At 42.9% G+C, this 23,218-nt stretch overlaps 1 protein-coding gene across 2 annotated transcripts in view; it reads left to right on the top strand.

Moving 5' to 3' along the window:
* Positions 1–23,218, top strand: part of TTC6 (tetratricopeptide repeat domain 6) — a 163,091-nt gene that overhangs the window by 81,315 nt on the left and 58,558 nt on the right. For both annotated transcript variants that reach the window (XM_034769592.1, XM_034769591.1), the window contains exons 11-15: positions 7,543–7,970; positions 9,750–10,242; positions 12,809–12,938; positions 18,313–18,488; positions 19,925–20,061. In XM_034769592.1, the coding sequence (XP_034625483.1) occupies positions 7,543–7,970; positions 9,750–10,242; positions 12,809–12,938; positions 18,313–18,488; positions 19,925–20,061 (1,364 nt within the window). The remainder of the gene's footprint in view (positions 1–7,542; positions 7,971–9,749; positions 10,243–12,808; positions 12,939–18,312; positions 18,489–19,924; positions 20,062–23,218) is intronic.

Raw genomic sequence — 23,218 nt, 5'->3', positions numbered from 1 at the left:
AGTTGCTTACTGAAATTGACATTCTTGTCAGTTTCACTGCTGCACTACTGCTGGACCTGGGAATTTATTTCATTTTAGAAACACAATATGTTGCTGTTTCTGAAACATTTTTTAGGGTTTCTGGTTTGCAAGAAATTTTGAAAAATTTGGTTTTGTTATTCAGAATTAAACCAAATATTGAAATGCTAAAATTTCTTGAGTATTATGACCCATGGTTCTCAAACCCAGGCCTGCAGGGTTCATGGTAGCAGCCACGTTTCAACCTTCCACCTAGCAGTCTGCTGACAATCGCTTACCTGGAACCATAAAGCTCATCCCCAGTGTGAGGTTTGGAACCTGAGGTTGATTGGCGGAGTCCCAGAGCTGCTGATTGGCCTGCTCCACCTTTCTCTGGACTTTCTGCCTTGTGCTTCCTGCAACTGCTCCACCTGCTTGATTTCCTGGCATCCTGACCTGGCTTGACTCCAGGCATCTGACTTGGCAATTTTTGTGGTTCCTGGCTTCCGGTTTTTCTTTAGCCCCTGACCTTCGGGTATCCTGACTTGGCCTGACTCTAGTTCCTGACTCATGATTCTGATGTCCAGTTTGTCTTCTGTCTCTGACGCCAAGGTATCCTGACCCAGCGTGACTCTGGTTCCCAACTTGTGGTTCTGATCTCCAGTTGGGCCTTTAGAGAAGAGAACTTCCCCATACCCTAGTCCCTTACTGAGACACACCCTGAGCCCTATCCAGGGACTTTTCATTCGCAGGTACCTATCCAGCTGCACATCCTGGGGGACTCACAACAGATGCCCCTCAAACAGGCCCACATCAGTTCGGGAGCAGCGGACAATTCAATGGATGCAGGTACAGCTTGGGTCCTACAGATTCCTGCTGCGCAAGGCCATGCCTGACATGAGTGAAACTCTTAATGAAATTGTCTTCAAGTCCAGTTGTCAAAGATACTCTCCCACTGGAGGCCATTATTGAGGGACACAGAGAAATAATGCAATTCAATGTGATCCATTCCCTCCATTTTTCCAGATCCTTGGCATCTCCTGGCTGAACTTCATTCACTGGCCATAGCACAAGGTCATTTTCCTGTCAGAATTTGGTGGACAGCATGGCCAGGGACCAGTGAATGTTGTATCCAAACCCAAGTAGGCTCAAGTAGGTGTAGTTGCCTGCATTGAAACACTTGCTGGGGGAATGATGGAACTTCTCTCCCAAGCACCACAAATATGTCTTCGAGAATAACAATGCAGAAATCCTCCCTCCACATTGGGATAATTACTGAGCCCTAAATAAGAAAACAATATGTAACCATTACCCACTACCCCGATCCCTGAGTTCTTGGACTATGTGGAGGCTGCCCGCATATTCACTAAACTGGATCTCCAGAGAGTTTACAGTCTCATCTGTATCTGAGAACGGGATATATGGAATACTGCCTTTCAGACCTGCTATGGCCATTTTGAATATTTAGGTATGCCATTTGGACTGACTAGTGCCCCAGCAGTGTTCCAGCACTTCATTTACAATGTGCTACAAGACCTACTGGACCAGTTTGTGATAGTATATTTAGATAATATATTGATATTAGATGATCTGGACCAACACACCACTCATGTCTGTACAGTCCTAGAGAGACTACAACAACACAGACTCTATGCTAAACTTGACAAGTGCACATTCGATCAGACTTCTTCCGAGTTCCTGGATTTCATCCTGTCTCCAGAAGGAATCAAGATGGATACGCGCAAGGTCCAGTCTGTCTGTGACTGGTTAGCTCCCTGATGTGTGCATGACCTCTAATATTTTTCAGGCTTTGTGAACTTTTACTAGAGATTCATTTTGAATTTTTCAAAACAAGCCAAGCCCCTCACTGTCCTACTCTGGAAAAATGCTTGGTTCCATTGTTTGCTAGAGGCCCAGCGTGGATTTGAACAGTTGAAGCTTGCCATCACCACTGCTCCTGTATTGGCCCTCCCAGACATGATATAAGCTTTGATTGTGGAAGCCATTTCTAGTATGGCAATCAGGGCAGTCCTCTCCCAAAGGCATGCACCTGAAAAAATACCGCACCCCATCTCCTACTGCTTGGGGAAGCTTACTCCTGCAGAGTGAAACTATAAAATCTTGGACAAGGAGCTCCTGGCAATTAAGACCGCCTTTGAAGAGTGAGGACAATACTTGGAAGGGCCTGTCTTCGGATCCAAGCGTTTACTGATCATAAGAACCTGAGGTACCTGTGCCAAGGTCCTAAACCAACAACAGCTCTGGTGGACCCTATTTTTCTCCTTGTTCAACTTTATTTTGACCTACCAGCCTGGAACTAGAAATGGCAAGGCCAATGCCTTGTCATGAGGATGTGGCTATGACTCAGGAGGGGCCCAGTCCAGAACCAGCCAATGTTCTCAAGTCCCATAATTTCCTCAATACGAGTTGCTGCCAGAACCTGCTTGCACTCATCCACTTTGCCTGTCTCTGGAATTTCACCACATCAGATAGCCATTATCAACTGAAAATGACATGACATCCAGGCGGGGATCACATTTAAAAGTGACTGCATCTGTGTTCCCCCAGGACCTGAAAGAGTGGTGGTTCTTCAACTGTGCCATGCCTCCACCCTGGCAGGACACTTTAGGGTGATATAAAACCTGACAATTAATGTCCTGTTTCTTCTAGTGGCCCTGAATGTGCCCCCCAATAGAGACCTTTATAGCTTCCTGCCAGGTGTGCGTCGACACCAAGATTCCATGCCAGAAACTGTGTGGTCTCCTCTAACCTCTGGATACCTCATCTTGGCCCTGGAAGGAAATTTCCTTAGTCTTTGTGGTGCAACTACTAGAATCCAGTGGTTTCACAACCATTCTGACAGTGATAGATTGCTTTGCTAAGAGGGCTCACTTCATTCTTTGCATGGGTTTACCCTCTGTGGGGGAAACCACCTGACTCTGCATAAACTATGTAGTCTGCCTTCATAGTCTCTAGTATCACATCACTTCTGACTGGGGACCACAGTTTACCGCCTTCTTCTGGCATGAAGCCCTTAATTAAACAGGAGTCCATATGCACCTGTTCTTTGCCTACCATCCTCAGTCTAAGAGCCAAACAGAAAGAATCAACCAGATCCTCGAAAAATACTTACGATGCCACATCAACCATTACCAGGATAACTGGTCTTCATTGTTTCCCTGTGCTGAGTACTTGTACAGTAATGCAGACCATGCATTCACAGGCCACAGCTCCTTCTTTATCAATTGTGGGTAGCACCCTTGATGTCACCATAGCTACCCATATCTTCTGCCAACTCTGCATTGGACCTAGTACAACACATCTATCACATACAAGATGAAGTGATGGGACACCTTAAAAAGGTGAAGGAGGACTACAAAAAACATGTGGACAAGTGTAGACAACAGGGGCCTGCATGATCTGTAGGACAAAAGGTATGGCTTTTTACAGAACACATCTGCATGGACAGATCCTCTCGGAAACTAGGCCACCGATTCCTTGGCTCATACTGGGTATGGCGACAAATCAACACAGTCACCTTTGAGCTCCAGCTCCCTTGATCCCTTAGAGTTCGCCCTATATTCCATTTATTGCTTCTAAAACCATACACTCCATAGAACCTAATCATTGCTCCCACCAGTGAAAGTACAGGTCTGGAGGAATACATTGTTCATTAAGATCTCAACTTTAAGATCTAAGTAGACCAGTGAATTGAAGTTAATAATGTAAAATCTTATGGCAAAGCAGACTTTTATTGTTGCAAATTATACTTGATTTATAATTATTCAGTTGAAACACCAGCATGAAACAGCTGGTCTGTATCCCTGGATGTAATCAGCTTGTGTTTTTTCTGTTTACACAAAGTATAGCAGTGTACAGTTCCCCTTACACTTTGACTCTGATTCCCTGTAGCACAAATTGCAATCCCTGCAACCTCAAGGTGGGGAGACTTTGTCTGGACTGGTGGGGAAGAAAGGGTAGTAGCTCCTTTAGGGGTACCCCCCTCCAGATTTGGGTTGGGGGAAGAAGACATCACCTCAGATGGTGGGCAGGCCAGTGGGGCTAAGATAAACCATTGTCTTCTGCACATCTAGTGGAGGATATATAAACCTTGTCCCTCCAGTCTGAGCCCCCTCTCATGCCTAGTTAGCAGCTCCCCACCCTCCCATCCCTGGGATTAGCAGAGGACTGGATTTTTGGTCTGCTGCGAGCATTGTGCTCTTCACCTTTTTGAGGACAGGAAAGGGATTTTTCTCTCACTGCCAGAGTTGCTAGAATGGGGTGGCTTTTTTCACCTTCCCCTAGCAACTCAGAGACCTAACAGGGTAGGCCAGGAGGTATGGGTCAAGTTGCAACAGCTTAGCAGGTATAAGGTGTCCAGTGCAGGTACTCATCTCAAAGAGCATCCAGTTTCCTGATAAATCAGAATTGGAAGTGGATTTAGGGGAAGGATATCACAGTTTAGCGCAACTGCACCTGTATTCACCCTCTGTGGTCCCTCGATGACACCCACTCTAATCTCCCGGCTCCTCAGCCATCACCTCTCTTCTGCCTGACTGGGGTTTTTCCGGGCTGTACAGTTCCCTGCCTATACTGTGATATCCCCAGCAAGCCAGATTGCCTTACCAGACTAGGGTCTGTGCTTTGTTTTCTTTCCAGAGGTTATGAAATGCTGTAATTGCCAGCAGTTACAAATTACCACACAGCTCTTTCTAAGCAAGCACATTTAATCTTAAAGTGAAAGCATTACAGAGAAAACATATTCAAACAACAAAATAATCTATGTGCATGCTAATAAGCTTACCAGAGATCATGCCTCACTGCAACAAGGGCTCTGATAGGAGCGAGTCCTTCAAAGGGGTTTTTCTGTGGTTACAAGTTCATACCAGCCTTGGCTCAGAATGAGAACAACCATGAATAGTTGAGTCTTTTCTTGATACAGCATGGATCTTTGATCTTGGCCTCATGTAACAGGTGACCAGAAGACAAAGGCCCTCTCCTCACGGGGTAGCTTCAAAAGGCTGGGTATTTGCATAATCGGAGGTGGGGAATTTGCATTCATATCCCATAGATACTTCCTAGAAAATCCACTTCATATGTCCCAATAGACCAGTGCTTCTCAAAGCCGCTGCTTGTTCAGGGAAAGCCCCTGGCGGTCTGGGCCGGTTTGTTTACCTGCTGTGTCCACAGGTTCGGCTGATCGCGGCTCCCACTGGCCACTCCAGGCCAATGGGGGCTGCAGGAAGCGGCGTGGGCCAAGGGATGTGCTGGCCGCCTGTAATAGGTCCTAGCCGGGGCTCGACCCTTCCGGGCAGGAGGGGAGCCACACCGACTCACTACTGTGGGAACAAGCAGTCAGTTAGTCTCGAAACTCCGGCTCTTTGGTGCAGAGTCGGAGCAACCACAGTTAAAGCTCAGGCCCTTGACTGCAGGGGGCTGAGCGAGCAAGCAGTTCAGGAGCCCAGGCCCTGGATCAGGGCGGGGCAAACACAGTTAGCTCAGACCCTTGTTTGCAGGGGCTGAGCGAGCAGACAGTTCAGAGCCCAGGCCCTGGATCAGGGCGGGGCAAACACAGTTTAGCTCAGGCCCTTGTTTGCAGGGGCTGAGCGGGCAGACAGTTCAGAGCCCAGGCCCTGGATCAGGGCGGGGCAAACACAGTTTAGCTCAGGCCCTTGTTTGCAGGGGCTGCGAGCAAATAGTTCAGAAGCACAGGGTATGCCTAGGCTGCTGTAGCCGAGCGTTGGGTGAGGGGGAAGCCTGCCACCCGTGAGCGGAGGGTGGCAGTGAGGAACGCAGGCCCACCCACTCCACTGCGTTCCAGCCCGGGGCCCTAACAGCGGTTGCTGTCGCTTCTGGTCAGTGGGGTGTCCAGACCGCAACACACTGACATGGGCTCACACTCAGTTGCAGCCGGACCGGGGTCGGCTACCCCCGGGCTACTTCCATGATCCCCCTCAGAGCCTACCTCGTTCGTCGCGCCGGGCTCAGGCCAGTCCGTCTGCATGGGCTCCTCTCGGCCAGGGCTCGGTGGCAGGTCCGGTAGCTCTGCCGGGAAGTCAGGCCAACGGTCCTCGGGTGGCTCCTCTGGGTAGCAGCAGGGGCGGAGGGGTTCGGGTACAGTCTCACCCTCAGGGTTGGTGGGGTGGGGTTCCCAGGGATTCTCCCAGTGATGGGAGCGGACGGGCTCCGGCGGCTCCTCCTCGTAGCGTGCCCGGGGTAGCTCAGGCCAGCTAGGGTCCAGGCCTCGGTCTTCGGCGGTCTCCTGGCTGGGAGCTCCCAGCCGCACGTCTGCTCCCTGTGGTGGCTGGCCGCCGACTGAGCTCTGGCGGCCGGCCTTTATACTTCCTGTCCCGCCCCTTGACTTCCGGGGGGCGGGGACAGGCGGTGGTGGTCCCACCCACTCTGGTGCCTGCACGTGGGCTTCCTCCTCTGGGCAGGAGGGGAGCCACACCGACTCACTACACAGCCCTTCCTGCAGCCCCCATTGGCTTGGAGCGGCAAACCACGGCCTGTGGGAGCCGCGATCGGCCGAACCTGCAGACGCGACAGGTAAACAAACTGGCCCGGACCACCAGGGGCTTTCCCTGAACAAGCGGCGGCCCGACTTTGAGAAGCACTACAATAGACTATTTTTGTCTGCCACACTGTTCAATATAGTCCTTTGATCATCCAGACCCACAATAATACATGAACTTTGCATTAATACAATGTACTCCAAGGATACATACACTTGATTCAATAAGGTTTTTCAAGGATAGTGCAGGAAATTGCCATATCTTTTACAAACACATTCCCTAAAGTAGCTGGGGAATGGGCTTGGGACTCCTAATGTCTGGTACAGGGAGGAGACAACCCACTTTCCCTAGCCCATTAATCCTCATACAAGGGACAGTGATAGGGGTCACAGCAGTGGGCTGAGACTAGCTGCGGAGGGGTACGGTGGCTGATGGCAGCACTCCATCAGGTAGAAATAATGAAGGTAGGAATCATGGCCTACATTGTACAAATTATCACCAGGTAGTTCCCAGATAAGTAATAAATTTTTGGTCTAATTAAACCACATTCCTCTCATCTTGCCTCTCTTTCCATGTGTCTAGGATAAACAGTGTATCACTAGTGCTGATTCCATGCCTGTCTCAATACACGTTTCTATGAATGGTGGCTCCACTGGTGTAAATTTTTTGGTTTGAATAAAATTAAACTTGAATAAAAGCTATGAGTGCTCCATCTTCATCTCTGGTTCCTTGTAATACTTCGCTGTTAAGATTAACATCTTCTGTCAGCTTCAAATAATGATGTGTTACTGCATAGGCTTATGTATTTTCAAAAACATGTTGACAAATGTAGATATAATGTTTTTGGTTTTTTTAGGTTAAATACTATTTTAAAAATGTTTTGAATAGTATAACTTCTATGAAATTATGTATCTTTTTATTATTTTTAAATTAAATATTAAAATCCAATCTACTAAAATTCTGTAAATGTAATACATAAATTTTGTTTCAAATGAACATCAAATAAATTCAGCTTTCTTTTTTCTAACAGATAAGTTTTATTAAAAGATCAGTCTCTGCACCAGATATGTCTGCTTTCAAAGACAGAACAGTGTTAAAGATTTCTGCTAATTTCAAAACCAGCATGAAAGAGTTGAAGGTTATGAAGGAAAAGATATCTGAGCCAGAGGTTGAGACAGAGATTGAGAAAAGCTCCCCTGCTAAGCACCTATTGACTAAAAGCTGTGATGAGCCTTTACCAACACTGGTAGACATACCAATGGAAAGAAACCCTATTTTTACCGGACAAGAGGATAGTGATGATGACATGGTTCTTGCTGAGAGAGCTCGAAAAGCTGGGATTAAGTACATTATTTTCCCCCCAAAAAAGAAAACAAAGAAATCAAAGAAAATGATAGACCGTGGAAAATTAAAAGCTATGGCTGAGGGATTAAAACAACCCTCGAAGATTCTTAAAAGGTTTTCTTTAAATTAATGCATACTGCATTTTTAAACCATTTATTTAAATTTGTGGTCATATTTTTGATATTTGTATTTCATCTTTTTGAATGTGAAGTGTTACTCTGAAACATAGGAATTATGTTCAGTTCATTAAAAAGGGAATCCTATACTTTAATTAACTTATTTATAGAACAACAATAGCCAGTAAATACTGAAGTTTAAAAAGTAATGTGGCCAAAAGCTTAGTCTAGTTGTCATAACAGCACAATTTAAACTGAGATTTCTTTCCTCTGAAAGAACAGAAAGAAATCCTGAGGTTACAGGAGATTGAAATCCTAGGCTGGATTACCCTCTTGTGTTCTGTGAGGTTGCACAGTTTACATCCAAGGGAAGGGGTTCTCTTTTTACTCTTCAGACTTCATGTATCACTCTAAATATATTCATTATCATTGCTTATTTTTATTCATTTTATTATATAGGATATAGAAGAGATGTGACTTTAGGAAGTAATCAAGCATTTAAAAGGCCATAGATGCAGTAAAAGAATGTTAATACTCTTACTTAACAGTTTTGTATTAGTATATGAAATGGGCAACAAATTAATTTTTAAGTCTGATGCATATATCTTCACTTTTGGATTAAGTTGTGTGGGTTTGGGAGATACTGAAAAAATATACACTATCTGCTTGTGCACTGATTGATGAAAAATGTGCACACACTGTATATAAACTGGTGCTCAATACTGGCCTTTCAGTTCAGTTTCTTCTTCCAGCTAATTGTTTTTCTTTCATGGGCTGTTATGAGTTTGTGTTTCTTTTTTCCTCATATTTAGCTCTTAGATTTTTCTCAACTAGCAAAATTGAGTACAGTGTGATTTACTGTGATGGTATGTTGAAGTGGCGGTTTGTTTTCAAGATAACCTTATAAACAGAGATGCTCTTTTTGTTGAGACTGAAGTTTTCATAGCACTTTTGCTGAGAGTCAGGGCTTTCTACCTCTGTACGGTGTGCTGCGTGTCCTTCACCCTAGAGGTGGCTACATTTCAGTGGTTTTGTATATAATTAGATATTGTTTTAATTGGGATTTTTAGGATGAAAGTCTGGATAAATGTAAAATATTATCTCAACATTCCATTTTAGCACTCTGTATTTTGGTGACGCAGAGTATATTACAGCTACAGATAAAGACTTCTATATTTCTTTGGCATTGAGTGGCTTGAAATAGATCTTAAATCTGACACTATCAGCAGATTTTGATGTTGAACATTGTCAAGACTCTCAGCTTGGAGGCTATGTACTGACTTTACAAAGAAATTATCACTCTGGGCTTGGTTTTGGCACTGTCCTTGGCGATTATTAGCATGTTCCATGCATTACAATTTGGATGATGCACCTAGATGCACATTCACTGGCCTCCTCAGAATCCCATTAGTGTGTCTCATCCATCTATTTAATCTAATCTTATAGATTATTATGCAGCTCTTGAATTTGGTCCTTTTCTCAGGTCTAGCTTTGTCCTTACATACCTCTGTTGAGAACTTTCTGAGGAGGTGTGTGTGCTTGGAACTGAGCAGCAGGTACTGATTTATTTTGGTGTGTGAGCATCATTTATAATACCTGTGCTCACTTGTGACTAATTTGTAATTATATTGTAATAAATGGCTCTTAGACCAAAAATATTAATTAATTAAGCTAGTAAAGTGGTTAATTGAATATTTATTGATCGCCAAATTCTCCGTATCATCAATATAGCTAAGAACCTGTTGTTAACATAATCATTTTTTCCCTCCTGATTCAGCTCTGTATCCCTTGGAAGACTGCATATACAGAATAAATTCAGTATCAGAGTATCTCTGGCAGTCCAACGTTATCGAAGTCCCAGTCTCCCTTGTTTGTTAGATTTTGAGAAATTTGCAAAAAGTAAAGGTGGAATTCCAAAAGACCTTGATGATCGTGAGTGGGTCAGAGGAATCTGGAATAGCTGGTTCGATGAGGCTTTCCCTCCTAGTAGGGCTTCTACTGAGGAAAAAGATGCTAAAGTACTAACAGACACTAAGAAGGTGGACTCTGCAGAACAAGGAAAACCTGATCTAGAAATAGATCTAATGGACTCAGCGAATCCTGTTTTGGTAGAAGATCTTGCTGATATTGAAGATTTGGAAACAGAAATCAATAGACTAACACTGTTGATTGAAAATGAAGGAAATTCCTTAGCATTTCACTATTGTAGACGTGGAGCAATAAACAGGAAATTAGGCAAGTTAAAGTCAGCCATGGATGATTTGGAAAAAGTAAGTTTAATACAAAGTTTGTTTACTACCAAGAACTAGGTGGTTTTTGTTACCTTGTTGGGCATCTGAGTTCTCCCAGGGCTGGTAGAAAGCTGATAGCCAGCTCTATTCCACCTTCTTTTGCCTCTCTCCCAGAATGGGATGGTCCCAGTTACATATTCGGAGAATGGAGATGCAGGGCTAAAATACGCTGTGCTCTAGCACCATAATGTTTCTTTGGAGTCCGTAATAGCTGTCTCAAGCTAGAGAAGTTCTGAATTGGCTGGGAAGAGAAAGTGTAGAAAGTTGGCAGTAAATTATTTTTGTTTCCAGCAGCTCCAAGCACTACTTTGGGCACAGCTGATGATCAAGCCTTTATTTTCTATAAAGTGTAGTATAGTTATTATGCATTATTAAAATAAATGTTCTTACAATAATTAATATTTATAAATTAACATTGGTATTTGGTATGTTTGTTTTTGAAGACTGTTAAGTCTATAAGTAATTTAGAGGGTACCCACTTCATAGAGAAACTCTTCACCTCCACCCAAGAAACTACACAATCTAAACTAAGCATAACAAAAAGAGGATTAAAATAAATTATAAACAGCAAAAATAAAAAGATAAAATCTAAAGTACATTACTTGAAGGTAGAAGGTGTATTTAATGCAAAAATCTTCACTTACAGCCAATAGCATAGTTCTTCATAGAATCATAGAATATCAGGGTTGGAAGGGACCTCAAGAGGTCATCTAGTCCAACCCCCTGCTCAAAGCAGGACCAATTCCCAACTAAATCATCCCAGCCAGCGCTTTGTCAAGCCGGGCCTTAAAAAAAATTATTTATTTATACTTATCTTTTACTATATGTTTGTACAGCATCTAACATGTAGGGGCCCCAACCTGCTTGGTGTCCAAGCACTACTGGAATATAAATGTTAAATCATGATTATGATGATGATGATTCATCCCAGCCCCCTCAGTATAAATAAATTGTTTACACATGTTTTTTAATCATCTGTGCTGTCCTGCTCTCTCAAGATCTACAATGTGAGAAAGGTTTACCCTTCAGTCTGTCTTTGTTGGGGGATCTTATTCTTCATTAATTCAAATTTATCCAAGCAGTGCTCCTTCAATTTACTTATCTATTTTAGGTATTTCTAAGGTGCCTATCACCAAGGCATTTCTTGATGAAATAGTCTTCAGATCAGTAATACACCTCTACCCCAATATAACGCTGTCCTCGGGAGCCAAAAAATCTTACTGCGTTATAGGTGAAACCGTGTTATATCAAACATGCCCCGCCAGAGCGCTGCTTTACCACGTTATATCCAAATTCATGTTATATCGGGTCGCATTATATCGGGGTAGAGGTGTAGTGTTTATTTTAGAAAGGTACAGTAATTATAAATTCCATATCCACATTGCTCATCTTTCACATCACCTGTTCTCATTATGCATAGATCCAAAGCATGTGGGTAAAAATCTCTTCACCTGGTTTTGATACTTCCACCAAAAACGTGCCTGTTCTGGACCCAATTTACTTATTGTCTCCAGATTCCAGTAAACATTTATAAAACATTTTAACTTTAAATTTGACTGTTACTGTTTTATAATTAAGAAACTCTATCTTTTCCCACAGACTTTCCATGTAAAGTGATACATAAGTGCAAAGTATGTATTTGTTTGTTTGATTTTGATTTATACAATAATATAGGTATCTGTTACAAGCTCTTACTCTTTACAGTACATTACAATACACAATATCACCTATAATCTCTTAGATATCTTCTAGACTGTCTAAAATTACCTGCACAGGATATTCAGTTTATCCTTTTAATTCCCCATCTTTATCATCCTCCAAAGCCTTAGAAAACAGGTGAGCCTTGCCGTGTGTCTGGCAGGTTTACAAGTCCAGACTCTAGCAGACCAGTGGCAGATTTGTATACTCATATAAATTTTCCCTATGCTTATGTTAGCTTAATATTATGAGCACCATGAATAAAATGCATAAGAATAATTAAATGCATAAGAGATCTAATTAATGTAGTAAGATCACAGTCAAATGCTTTCTTTTAAGGAATCAATAATGTTTTTCATAGCAATAATACAGTTCACATATGGCCAACACTGACATTTTCTTATAAACTGGGAAATGCCAATTATTTATCACCTTCAGACAGGTCAGCAATGTGGAATTTTGTGTTTATCCCCTAGAATTCAAGTATGTTTTACTAGTTAAAAAGTGATAAACTATGATGATTTCTCCGGCTAATATATATTTCAGACTGAATATTTCTGAAATTCAGGATAATCCTGCATACATTTAAACACGTACTTAGTTTGAAACACGAGTGACTTCAGTAGGGTTACTCGTGCTTAAAGTTAAATATGCACATAAGTGTTTGCAGTATTGGGACTTCACATTTTACTTGCATAAGATCTGTATTTCAAATGTATAGAACTGTATACTCTGCAGAGCAGAGTCTTTGACATCCTCTGTATTCAGGGAGCTCCTAGCTCATTTAAGAAACTCCTATCACTATCTAAATAATAAATTACTATTTATTTTGCATTTTCTTTTGTAGGCCATAAGCTTAGAACCACTTCTACTTAATGCTTATTGGCACAGGCATTTGATTTACCTCTTTCAAGAAAAAAATCAAGCTGCCTTGGATGACCTGAATTTTATAATTAAATGGAACAAAAATAATGCGGGTAAGTCTCTATTGAAATATGACTGATTTTTTTAAAACAGTTTTTTCTCACAAATGCTGTTTCTTCAGTGTATAAGGCCCCAGTATTGCAAAGACTTATGGACATGCCTAACTTTATGCACCGCGTAGTCCCATTTACTTCAATAGGATTGCTTGTAGTTTGTAAAGTTTTGCATGAGTATAAGTCTTTGAAAGATTGGAGCCTAAATAAGTATTTCTAAAACAATAACTAAATGTTTTATTTCAATACATACACAATTGTCATAACATTATATCCATTAATATTTCAGGGAAAGCTGGTAACAACCCTGCCTAAGGATTTCTATTATAAAGTGTTCTTTCAACCTGGTTTTTTTGTTTGTGGAAGGAAAGGAAAGGAAATGAAAGGAAAGGAGCTGCAGTGGATGTTACTCAAAGTGCTTGAGAGCTCCCAAAGCAGCTGCAGCAGCATGGGGTGAGGTTGGAGGTGTGTGTGTTCTGCTCCCAGCCTTCCCTCTAGACCCAGGCACTACATGCAGCAGGAAATTCCTCAACTCCTTTGGTGGGGAACAAAGAAACACAGGCTTCCCCAACTAGCCATCTGAATCCAGCAGGTGGCCCCAACCACCCATCCACTGTCCTCCCAGGGCACAATATGGGGTAGGAGATTCCCTGCTTCTGGGGTGGGAATTGGAAGAGAGATAAGGCAGACTTCACCTAGTGATTATCTGGATCAGCAAATGGTCCCAGAGGTTCATTCCCTGTTGTGGGGGCTCCACATGGGGCAGGAGCTCCCCAACTCCCACAAAGGGTGGGGGAGAGAGAGAGAGGGAGGTGGACCAGGCTCCCCAAAACCATCTCCTGGCTCCAGTAGCTGCCCCAGTGGCTTGTTCCCTCCCACCAACTGCGATTGCAGCCTTCTTCTGCCACTAACTAATGTTATTCTTATAATGCAAATGGTAGAAGTCTGTGCTGTGGTACAGAAGGTACAGGGTTCAAATATGCTCAGAGTAAGTCAGAAGCATAGAATCGTAGAACTGGAAGGGACCTCCAGAGGTCATCTAGTCCAGTCCCCTCACTCATGGCAGGACTAAATATTATCTAGATAGGTGTTTGTCTAACCTGCTCTTAAAAAACTCCAATGATGGAGATTCCATAACCTCCCTAGGCAATTTATTCCTGTGCTTAACCACCCTGACAGAAATTTTTTCCTAATGTCCAACCTAAACCTCCCTTGCTGCAATTTAAGCCCATTGCTTCTTGTCCTATCCTCAGAGGTTTAGAAGAACAATTTTTCTCCCTCCTCCTTGTAACAACCTTTTATGTACTTGAAAACTGTTATCATGTCCCCTCTCAGTCTTATCTTTTCCAGATTAAACACACCCAATTTTTTCAGTCTTCCCTCATAGGTCATGTTTTATAGACCTTTAATCATTTGAGTTGCTCTTCTCTGGACTTTTTCCAATTTGTCCACATCTTTCCTGAAATGTGGCACCCAGAACTGGGCACAATACTCCAGTTGAGCCCTAATCAGCACGGAGTAGAGCGGAAGAATTACTTCTCGTGTCTTGTTTACAACACTCCTGCTAACACATCCCAGAAAGATGTTTGCTTTTTTGCAGCAGTGTTACAGTGTTGACTCACATTTATCTTGTGGTCCACTATGACCCCTCACAGATCCCTTTCTGCAGTACTCCTTCCTAGGCAGTCATTTCCCATTTTGTATGTGTGCAACTGATTGTTCCTTCCTAAGTGGAGTACTTTGCATTTCTCCTTATTGAATTTCATCCTATTTACTTCAGATCATTTCTCCAGTTTGTCCAGCTGATTTTGAATTATAATCCTATCCTCCAAAGCACTTGCAACCCCTCCCATCTTGGTATTTCTGCAAACTTTATAAATGTACTCTCTATGCCATTATCTAAATCATTGATGAAGATATTGAACAGAACGGGACTCAGAACTGATCCCTGCAGGACCCCACTCGTTATGCTTCCAGCATGACTGTGAGCCACTGATAACTACTCTCTGGGAATGGTTTTCCAACCAGTTATGCACCCACCTTATAGTAGCTCCATCTAGGTTGCATTTCCCTAGTTTGTTTATGAAAAGGTCATGCGAGGCAGTATCAAAAGCTTCATTAAATTCAAGGTATATCGCTTCCCCTCTATCCACGAGGCTTGTTACCCTGTCAAAGAACGCTATCAGATTCGTTTGACATGATTTGTTCTTGACAAATCCAAGCTGACTGTTATTTATCACCGTATTATCTTCTAGATGTTTACAAATTGATTGCTTTATTATTTGCTCCATTATCTTTCTGGGTACAGAAGTTAAACTGTCTGTAATTCCCTGGATTGTCCTTATTTCCCTTTTTATAGATTGGAAAAGGGCAAATATAGTGCCAGTCTTATGGAAGACAGGAGATTCCAGGACTTTTCAAAGATAATTGCTAATGGCTCTGATATTTCCTCAGTCAGCTCCTTGAGTATTCTAGGATGCATTTCATCAGGCCCTGGTGACTTGAAGACATCTAACATGTCTAAGTAATTTTTAACTTGTTCTTTCCCTATTTTAGCCTCTGATCCTACCTCATTTTCACTATCATTCACTGTGTTAGAGGTTCACCAACCTTCTTGGTTAAAACTGAAATGAAGAAGTCATTAAGCATCTCTGCTATTTCCACATTTTCTGTTTTTCCCCCCTCATTGAGTAACAGGCCTACCCTGTCCTTGGTCTTCCTCTTGCTTCTAATATATTTGTAGAGTGTTTTCTTGTTACCCTTTATGTCTCCAGCTAGTTTGATTTCATTTTGTGCCTTGGCCTTTCTAATTTTGTCCCTACATACTTGTGTTATTTGTTTATATTCATTCTTTGTAATTTGACCCAGATTCCACTTTTTATAGGACTCTTTTTTGAGTTTCAGATCATTGAAGATCTTCTGGTGAAGCCAGGGTGGTCTCTTGCCATACATCCTATCTTTCCTATGCAGTGGGATAGTTTGCTCTTGTGCCCTTAATAATGTCTCTTTGCAAAACTGCCAACTGTCTTCAATTGTTTTTCCCCTTAGACTTGCCTCCCATGGGATCTTATCTACCAATTTCTTTGGGTTTGCTAAAGTCTGTCTTCTTGAAATCCATTGTCTTTATTTTGCTGTTCTCCCTCCTACCATTCCTTAAAATCATGAACTTTACCATTTCATGATCACTTTCACCCAAGCTGCCTTCCACTTTCAAAATCTGAACCAGTTCCTCCCTACTTGTCAAAATCAAATCTAGAACAGTCTCTTCCCTAGTAGCTTTCTCCATCTTCTGAAATAAAAAATTGTCTCCAATACATTCCAAGAAGTTGTTGGATAATTTGTGCCCTGCTGTGTTATTTTCCCAACAGATGCAGGGCCGGCTCCAGGCACCAGCCTACCAAGCATGTGCTTGCGGCGGCACCTGGAGGGGGGCGGCGCTCAACAAGTCTGTCTCCTATTTCCATCTCAACCTCAGTCCAAGTGTACATTTTTAATATACAAGGCAACACTTCCTCCCTTTTCCCCCTGCCTGTCCTAGCATTTCGAGTTCTTCCTTCTTATTCCCCATACTTCTCACATTAGTATACAGACATCTAAGATACTGATTTCATTAACCCTCCGAGTTCTGTCTTGTCTCTCCTTTATCCCTGCTATAACAGCCCATGCTCCCTCCCCACATTCCGACCCTTCTCTCAGGTCTCTATGTTTTTTACTTACCTGTGGGGTTTGGTCACCTGCCCCCTTCGAACCTAGTTTAAAGCCCTCCTCATGAGGTTAGCCAGTCTGTATCCAAATATGGCTCTTCGCCTTCCTATATAGATGGACCCCGTCTCAGCTTAGCAGTTCTTCTTTCTGGGATAGCATCCCATGGTCAAGGAACCAGAAGCCCTCCTGGCAAGATCATCCTCTCAGCCAGGCATTCACCTCCTGGGCCCCTACCTTTGACTGGAAGGATCAAAGAGAACGCCACCTGTGCTCCCAACTCCTTGCTCCCAGAGCCCTGTAATCACTCATGATCTGCTAAGGGTCATACCTCGCAGTATCATTAGTGCCCACATGGATGAGTAGCATGGGGTAGAAGTAAGAGGGCCGGATGATCCTCGACAATCTCAGTAACATCTCGGATACAGGCCCCTGAGAGGCAGCATACCTTCCGGGATGCCTCGTCAGAGCGACCGAAGAGATTCACCAACCTGCCCTACGTTTCTCCTGGGTGTGGTGGCTGCGATCCTCCCAGCCTTGTGGGTACATGGCTTCTCCTCCTCTATCTTTGGGGGTGATTCCTCCGCCCTGACCTATAGCGGCGATGGCTGAACCCTCTGGGGAGTTTACCTCATGGTCACAGCTGCCTCCTGGAGAAGAAGTTAGAAAATTGCGGTAATCAGACTTTTGGTGTCCAGTCAGTACTTCTGATGGAGACTGTACAGGTCCCCTTAAAACTGGACTTTCTGGTTGAAAACCAGACACCTGGCAACCATAGGTGAGATTGTTGTAATTTTTTATCTTCCATTAAAAACAAAGAGAAACCTAAGGGATTGCATACAATAAAACCTGCATGAAAAGAATGTTACTTAGGGTGCACCTGAAAGTTACAAAATAAGAAATTTACGGTTGTTCATGCACCCTTAATTTTGTCCCCTTGTGTGTTACAGTTAAAATGTAATTTTGGTTATTAACTCCCTTTTTTAACTGCTCTAAACAGACAAATTCATTTTAGGTTGCAGTTTTCCATGCTTGAACTTTGCCTGAAGCAAATTGTTTTTGCAAAGTTCCAGAAAATCTGTTCAATGTTTTGAGGTGTGTGTGTGTGTGTAAACACTCTGCCATAAGTTTTAATCAGGAATTTTACACAAACATAACTAACTTGTGACTGAGATTATTTTGCTCAAACTTGCTTTGTTTTGAGTAATACATTCTAAGGAGAGTTAAGGAAACATGATGTGTTTGAAATAAATTGGTGTAGTAATTTTGAAGTTGCTGGAAGTTTTTTGTGCATGCACAGGTTTTTTTATTTGATGTTTTTTGCTCAATCTACAGATTAGAATGTTGTCAAGAAACATTCAAAATATGCCAGTTAGGTTATTTTACTCAGGTTAAAATGGCTTTGAATATTTGGATCACTTTGAAGTGCTTTACGTTAATCTGAGTTTGCAAAGACTGAGAAATCTTACACAAGCGATCTGTCAGGAGGTCTACGGAGTTAGAGGACTGAGCACAGACCTGAAGTTCTAGTACTTTTGCAGTGTATCACCCGGAGTGAAAAAGAATTGGTCATGCTTTACTTTCATGCTTGTATTATTTTTCTGCAGAAGGAAGGTGAATGGTCAATATTTTGTGCTGCTAAATGTTGTATTTTATATTTTATTGGTTCTAGATGCATATCTGTCAAAGGCTGAAATTTACAGAAATCAAGGCAATAATGCATTGGCAATCATAAATTGCACTTTAGCAGTGAAATGCAACCCTACAGATGATGACATTTATTTCAGGAGAGCTGAGTTGTTGGAAGAGGAAGAGGATTTATTATTGGCAATGGATGATTATGCCAAAGTAGGTTTTCCTTTTTGTAGTGTAACATTATTATAGTAACATCACTGAATTACAGTAACTCCTCACTTAACATTGTAGTTATGTTCCTGAAAAATGCGACTTTAAGCGAAACGATGTTAAGCGAATCTAATTTCCACATAAGAATTAATGTAAATGGGTTGTGTGTGTGTTTGGGGGCGGAGGGGGAGGGGGTTAGGTTCCAGGGAAATTTTTTTGACCAGACAAAAGACTATATTATATACACACACAGTATAAGTTTTAAACAAACATTTTAATACTGGTACACAGTGATGATGATTGTGAAGCTTGGTTGAGGTGGTGAAGTCAGAGGGTGGGATATTTCCCAGGGAATGCCTTACTGCTAAATGATGAACTAGCAATTGGCTGAGCCCTCAAGGGTTAACCCATTGTTGTTAATGTAGCCTCACACTCTACAGGCAGCACGAATGGAGGGAGGGGAGACAGCATGGCAGACCAAGACAGAGACACACACCGTGTGAGAGAGAGATGCACATTGCCCCTTTAAGTACACTGACCCCACTCTAAGTACACTGCCTTTTTAAGTAGATCAGGAAATTGAGACAGCAGCTGCTGCCTCTGTCCTGAGCCCTGTCGTGTCCCTCTCCCCTGCCCCCCGCTCTATGGAGATGGGCTCAGTGGGGTGCAGGAGCAGGGGGGAGGGGGAAACCCTGACATTAGCCCCCTTCCACTCCCCCTCCCTCCGTAGCAATCAGGAGGCTCCCAGAGGGCAGGAGCAGCACATGGCAGTGGGGGGAGGGACAACTGAACTGCCCGGCAATTGATAGCTTGCTAGGCTGCTGCCACACAGGGAACTTAGGGGAGCGGGGAGCTGATGGGGGGCTGCCGGTCCACTCTGGTTACAAGCCCCACCAGCTAGCTCCAACGGGCTGTTCTTCCTGCAAGCATTGGACAAAGCAGGCAGCTGCCAAAAGATGTTATAAGGCAGCATTGCGCAACATTAAACGAGCATGTTCTCTAATTGATCAGCAATGTAACAACGAAACAACGTTAACTGGGACGACTTTAAGTGAGGAGTTAGTGTACAAATATTTGGATTTATATGGCACATAGCTTTCAGAAACTTATATCCTTTTAATCAAACAAATCATTCCGTGTGATGGAGTTAGTACATATTTTCTGTAATTTATCCTGGACAGTGATTCATAGCTAAATTAAGAGTCAGTTTATAAGCTTACCTAGTTGGTTATGTGTTCCAGTTTTACAGCTGAAGGGAAAAGAATGGCATAGGAAATTAAAGGACAAGGAAAATGTTTAAAAGAATGGAAGATAGTTTATACTTTTAAAAAAAATAGTATATATTCTTTGGTACCTTTTCATTTCAGATTTTTAATTTATAGGAAAATAAGTATAACTATTATGCAAATATTATGTGCTTCTTAAATTTTTCAATGTAGTGTTTTCAGTATAATCCAAAAAGAACAGATGCACTTATGAAACATGGAATACATTTCTTTGAGAAATCAATTTGGACTATAGCTCTTCAAGATTTTACAGCTGTGATTAAGGAAGATCCCAGCAATGTTCAAGCAAGGTAAAATATATAGTCTGCAATTATTATTCGATTATTAAAATAGGGTTAAAATTAATATAGTAACATCTCATCTGCAAACACAAATTAAACTACCATCTCTATGCAGGTGACTCACAGATCTCTGTCTCTACTCCAGACCTGTCTCTGTCTATCCAAACTAAAATCTCAGCCTGTCTCACTGACATCTCCTCGTGGATGTCTAGCCATCAGTTTATACTCAATATGGCTAAAACAGAGCTCTTAATCCCCCCAAGGGTTGCCAACCCTCCAGGATTGTCCTGGAGTCTCCAGGAATTAAAGATTAATCTTTAATTAAAGATTGTCATGTTATGAAATCTCTAGGAATTTGTCCAACCAGAGTTGGCAACTTTACTCCCAAGCCTTCTCCATTACCTTCTTTCTTGACCACGGTGGAGAACACCACAATTCTACCTATTGCTCAGGCCAGTAATCTGGGTGTCATCGTTGATTCTAGCCTCTCTCTAGGTCCTCACATCCAAGCTAAGTCTAATTCTTGCAGATACTTCTGCAAGTGCTTGTATATTGATGATTATACTGTAGGTGTGTGCATGTCCCAGGCACAGGTGCTGGAGATTTTTCCAGTAGTGGTACGTATGGGGGCAGCCCCCCTCACAGCTGAGCTCCTCATTCTTAGAAGCGAGAGTATAAAGTGTGGAGCCAACCCGCCGCTCCTTCAGTTTCTTCTTACCATCCATGGTTGGTGGTCAGAGCATTTGTGTTCCCTGTTAAAAACTTTTAGTCTACTCTGTAATACCTAATGGTACTCCTTTTTGTCACTTGATGCTTTTAAATTTTTTTATTTCATTTCAAAAATGTTTAGTTCTTAATAGTTTTTTTCCAGTCAGCAGGGCCTCCAGTCCCTGCTTGGGACCAGGGGAGCCTATGTCAAGATCCCTGGGTTTTTAACCTTGCTCAGGCTGCAGAAACCTATATATGTCAGAGACCCTCATTTGCATTGTCTCAAGTGCTTAGGCAAGGATCATGTTAGAGATAAGTGCTTTATTTGTTGTGGTTTCAAGCAGGGCTTTGGAGCTATGCTCTGGCTCCGCTCCAGCTCCAGGCAAAAACCTGGAGCTCTACTGCTCCAAAGCTGCTCCGCACTCCAGCTCCAGGCTCTGCTCCAAAGCCCTGATTTCAAGGCTAAGACAGAGAAGCTGAGGAAGGAACATCTCCATTACATCCTCATGAAGACTGCTCTTAGACTGGTGTTGGAACTTCCTCGGTTGCCCAAAGGTAGTTCTTTGATGACTCCTTCCCAAAGTGCTCCTGCAGCTATGCCCACAGACAGGAGCTGCAGGACAGTTCTGTCTCCACGACTGTTTTCTTTGAAGTCCAAGACTCAGAGCAGATCTGGCCTCAAAAACACAACAAGAAGATTGTTCTACTAGTGGTAGAGTCTGCCCTTTGGCTCGCTGCTTCCTGGTCCTGGCTCATATAGAAAGACCTGAGCCATCAATGCCCGTGCCTTCCCAGGGACCACTGAGATTAGCTACCTCTCCAGCTGCAATGGAGGAATCATTTCTGCTCATTGCGGGACAATAACCCATGTCTGTACTCATTACACCAGAGGCTTAGGCCATAGCAGGGACTTGTTATGTCCATTGTTACCATGGTCACTATTGCTTCAGGACAAAATCCATCATCCAGCACTGGCACAGCTGCCAAGAGGTGGTATTAAAGGTAGTCCTGCCTATCAATGAGGACATTATGCAGCTAGCTAAAACTCTCTGGCAAACCCCTTCCTCCTTTTCCCCAATGGCTAAATGAATGGAATGTAAATACCAGGTTCTGACCCAGTGGTTTGAACAGTTTTATTTACATCCCACACGTGGCTCTTTGGTAGTGGCTGTGGTGAATGAGAAGAACTGGCAGGACCAGGCCAAGGCTACCCCCAAATACAAAAATGCCAGAAAGCTCAACCTTTTTGGTAGTAAAATTTATTTTAGGACACGTTCACACCTCGATATTGTCAATCACTATGCTCTGTGCTTTACTATGCTCTGTTGTAGAGGTCTGACTTCTCTAACTGGGAGGCAATATCTCAGTTTGTGAGCAAGCTGCTGGAAGATTCCAGAGAACAATTTCAATCACTCGTTGTTGAGAGCCACTTTGTCTCTCAATCAGCTCTTCAGGCTTCTTTGGATGTGGCGGATTCCACAGCCAGGGCTATAGCAGTGACTATGTACTGTTCTTCCTGGTTGGAGTCCTTGGGGATTCCCGTGCAGGTGCCACAGACAATTGAGGACTCCTCTTGAAGGAATGTGCATTGTTCTCACCTAATATAGATGAGGTGTTGCACACACTAAAGAACTCTCAGACCCATCCTAGACCTTTGAAAGCACAACAAATACATCGGGAAGATAAGATTCTATATGGCATCCTTGGCTATGATTATCCCCTCCGTAGATCTGGGAGACTGGTATGCTGCCCTTGACTTACAGGATCCCTGACCACAGGAAGTTTGAGTTTGTCGTAGGAGATGATCATTACCAGTTCACGGTCTTACCCTTCAGCCTGTCGTCAGCATCGAGGGTCTTTACGAAATGCATGGCTGTAGTTACAGACTGTCTTCATGGAAGAGACATCACTGTTATCCTTACCTGGACAACTTGTTGATTTGGGACCGCTTCAGATGCCAGGTGTATGTTGTGGTCCATCAAACTCTGTGTCTGTTCAACATCCTGGACCTGAAATTAAACAAAGAAAAGTTGATATTTGTCTTTTCAAAGGTAGAATTCATTGGGCAGTCCTGGATTTGACTTCTGTCAAGGTGTTTCTGTCTCTTTCCAGATTTCGGACTCTATGGGATCTCTGAGCATCCCACAAGGACCATCCTGTGAGGAATTGCTTCAGGCTCTTAGGCTTCATGTATATGTGTGACCCCCCTCAGAGCACTGCAGGCATGGCTCAAGTCAGTTTATTGTCCTCAGATTCACTATCTAGATAAGCTGGTATGCGTTCCTGACAAGGTGTTGTCACCTCAGTGAATGAGCCAAGGGAGTCCCCTTCTCTCCTCCTTTCCCTACCAAGACTTTGATAACAGATGCTTCAGCCATGGGGCTTGGTGCAAATCTGGGCATTTATCAGGCTCAAGGTTTATGAGTTGCCCACGAGGCCAGGTTACATAAGCATACTT

This window comes from Trachemys scripta, chromosome 4 (genome assembly GCF_013100865.1).
Source record: "Trachemys scripta elegans isolate TJP31775 chromosome 4, CAS_Tse_1.0, whole genome shotgun sequence".
Classification (NCBI taxonomy): domain Eukaryota; kingdom Metazoa; phylum Chordata; order Testudines; family Emydidae; genus Trachemys; species Trachemys scripta.
The sequence above is the reverse complement of the archived record's forward strand: the minus strand, read 5'-3'. Positions and strand labels throughout refer to the sequence as shown.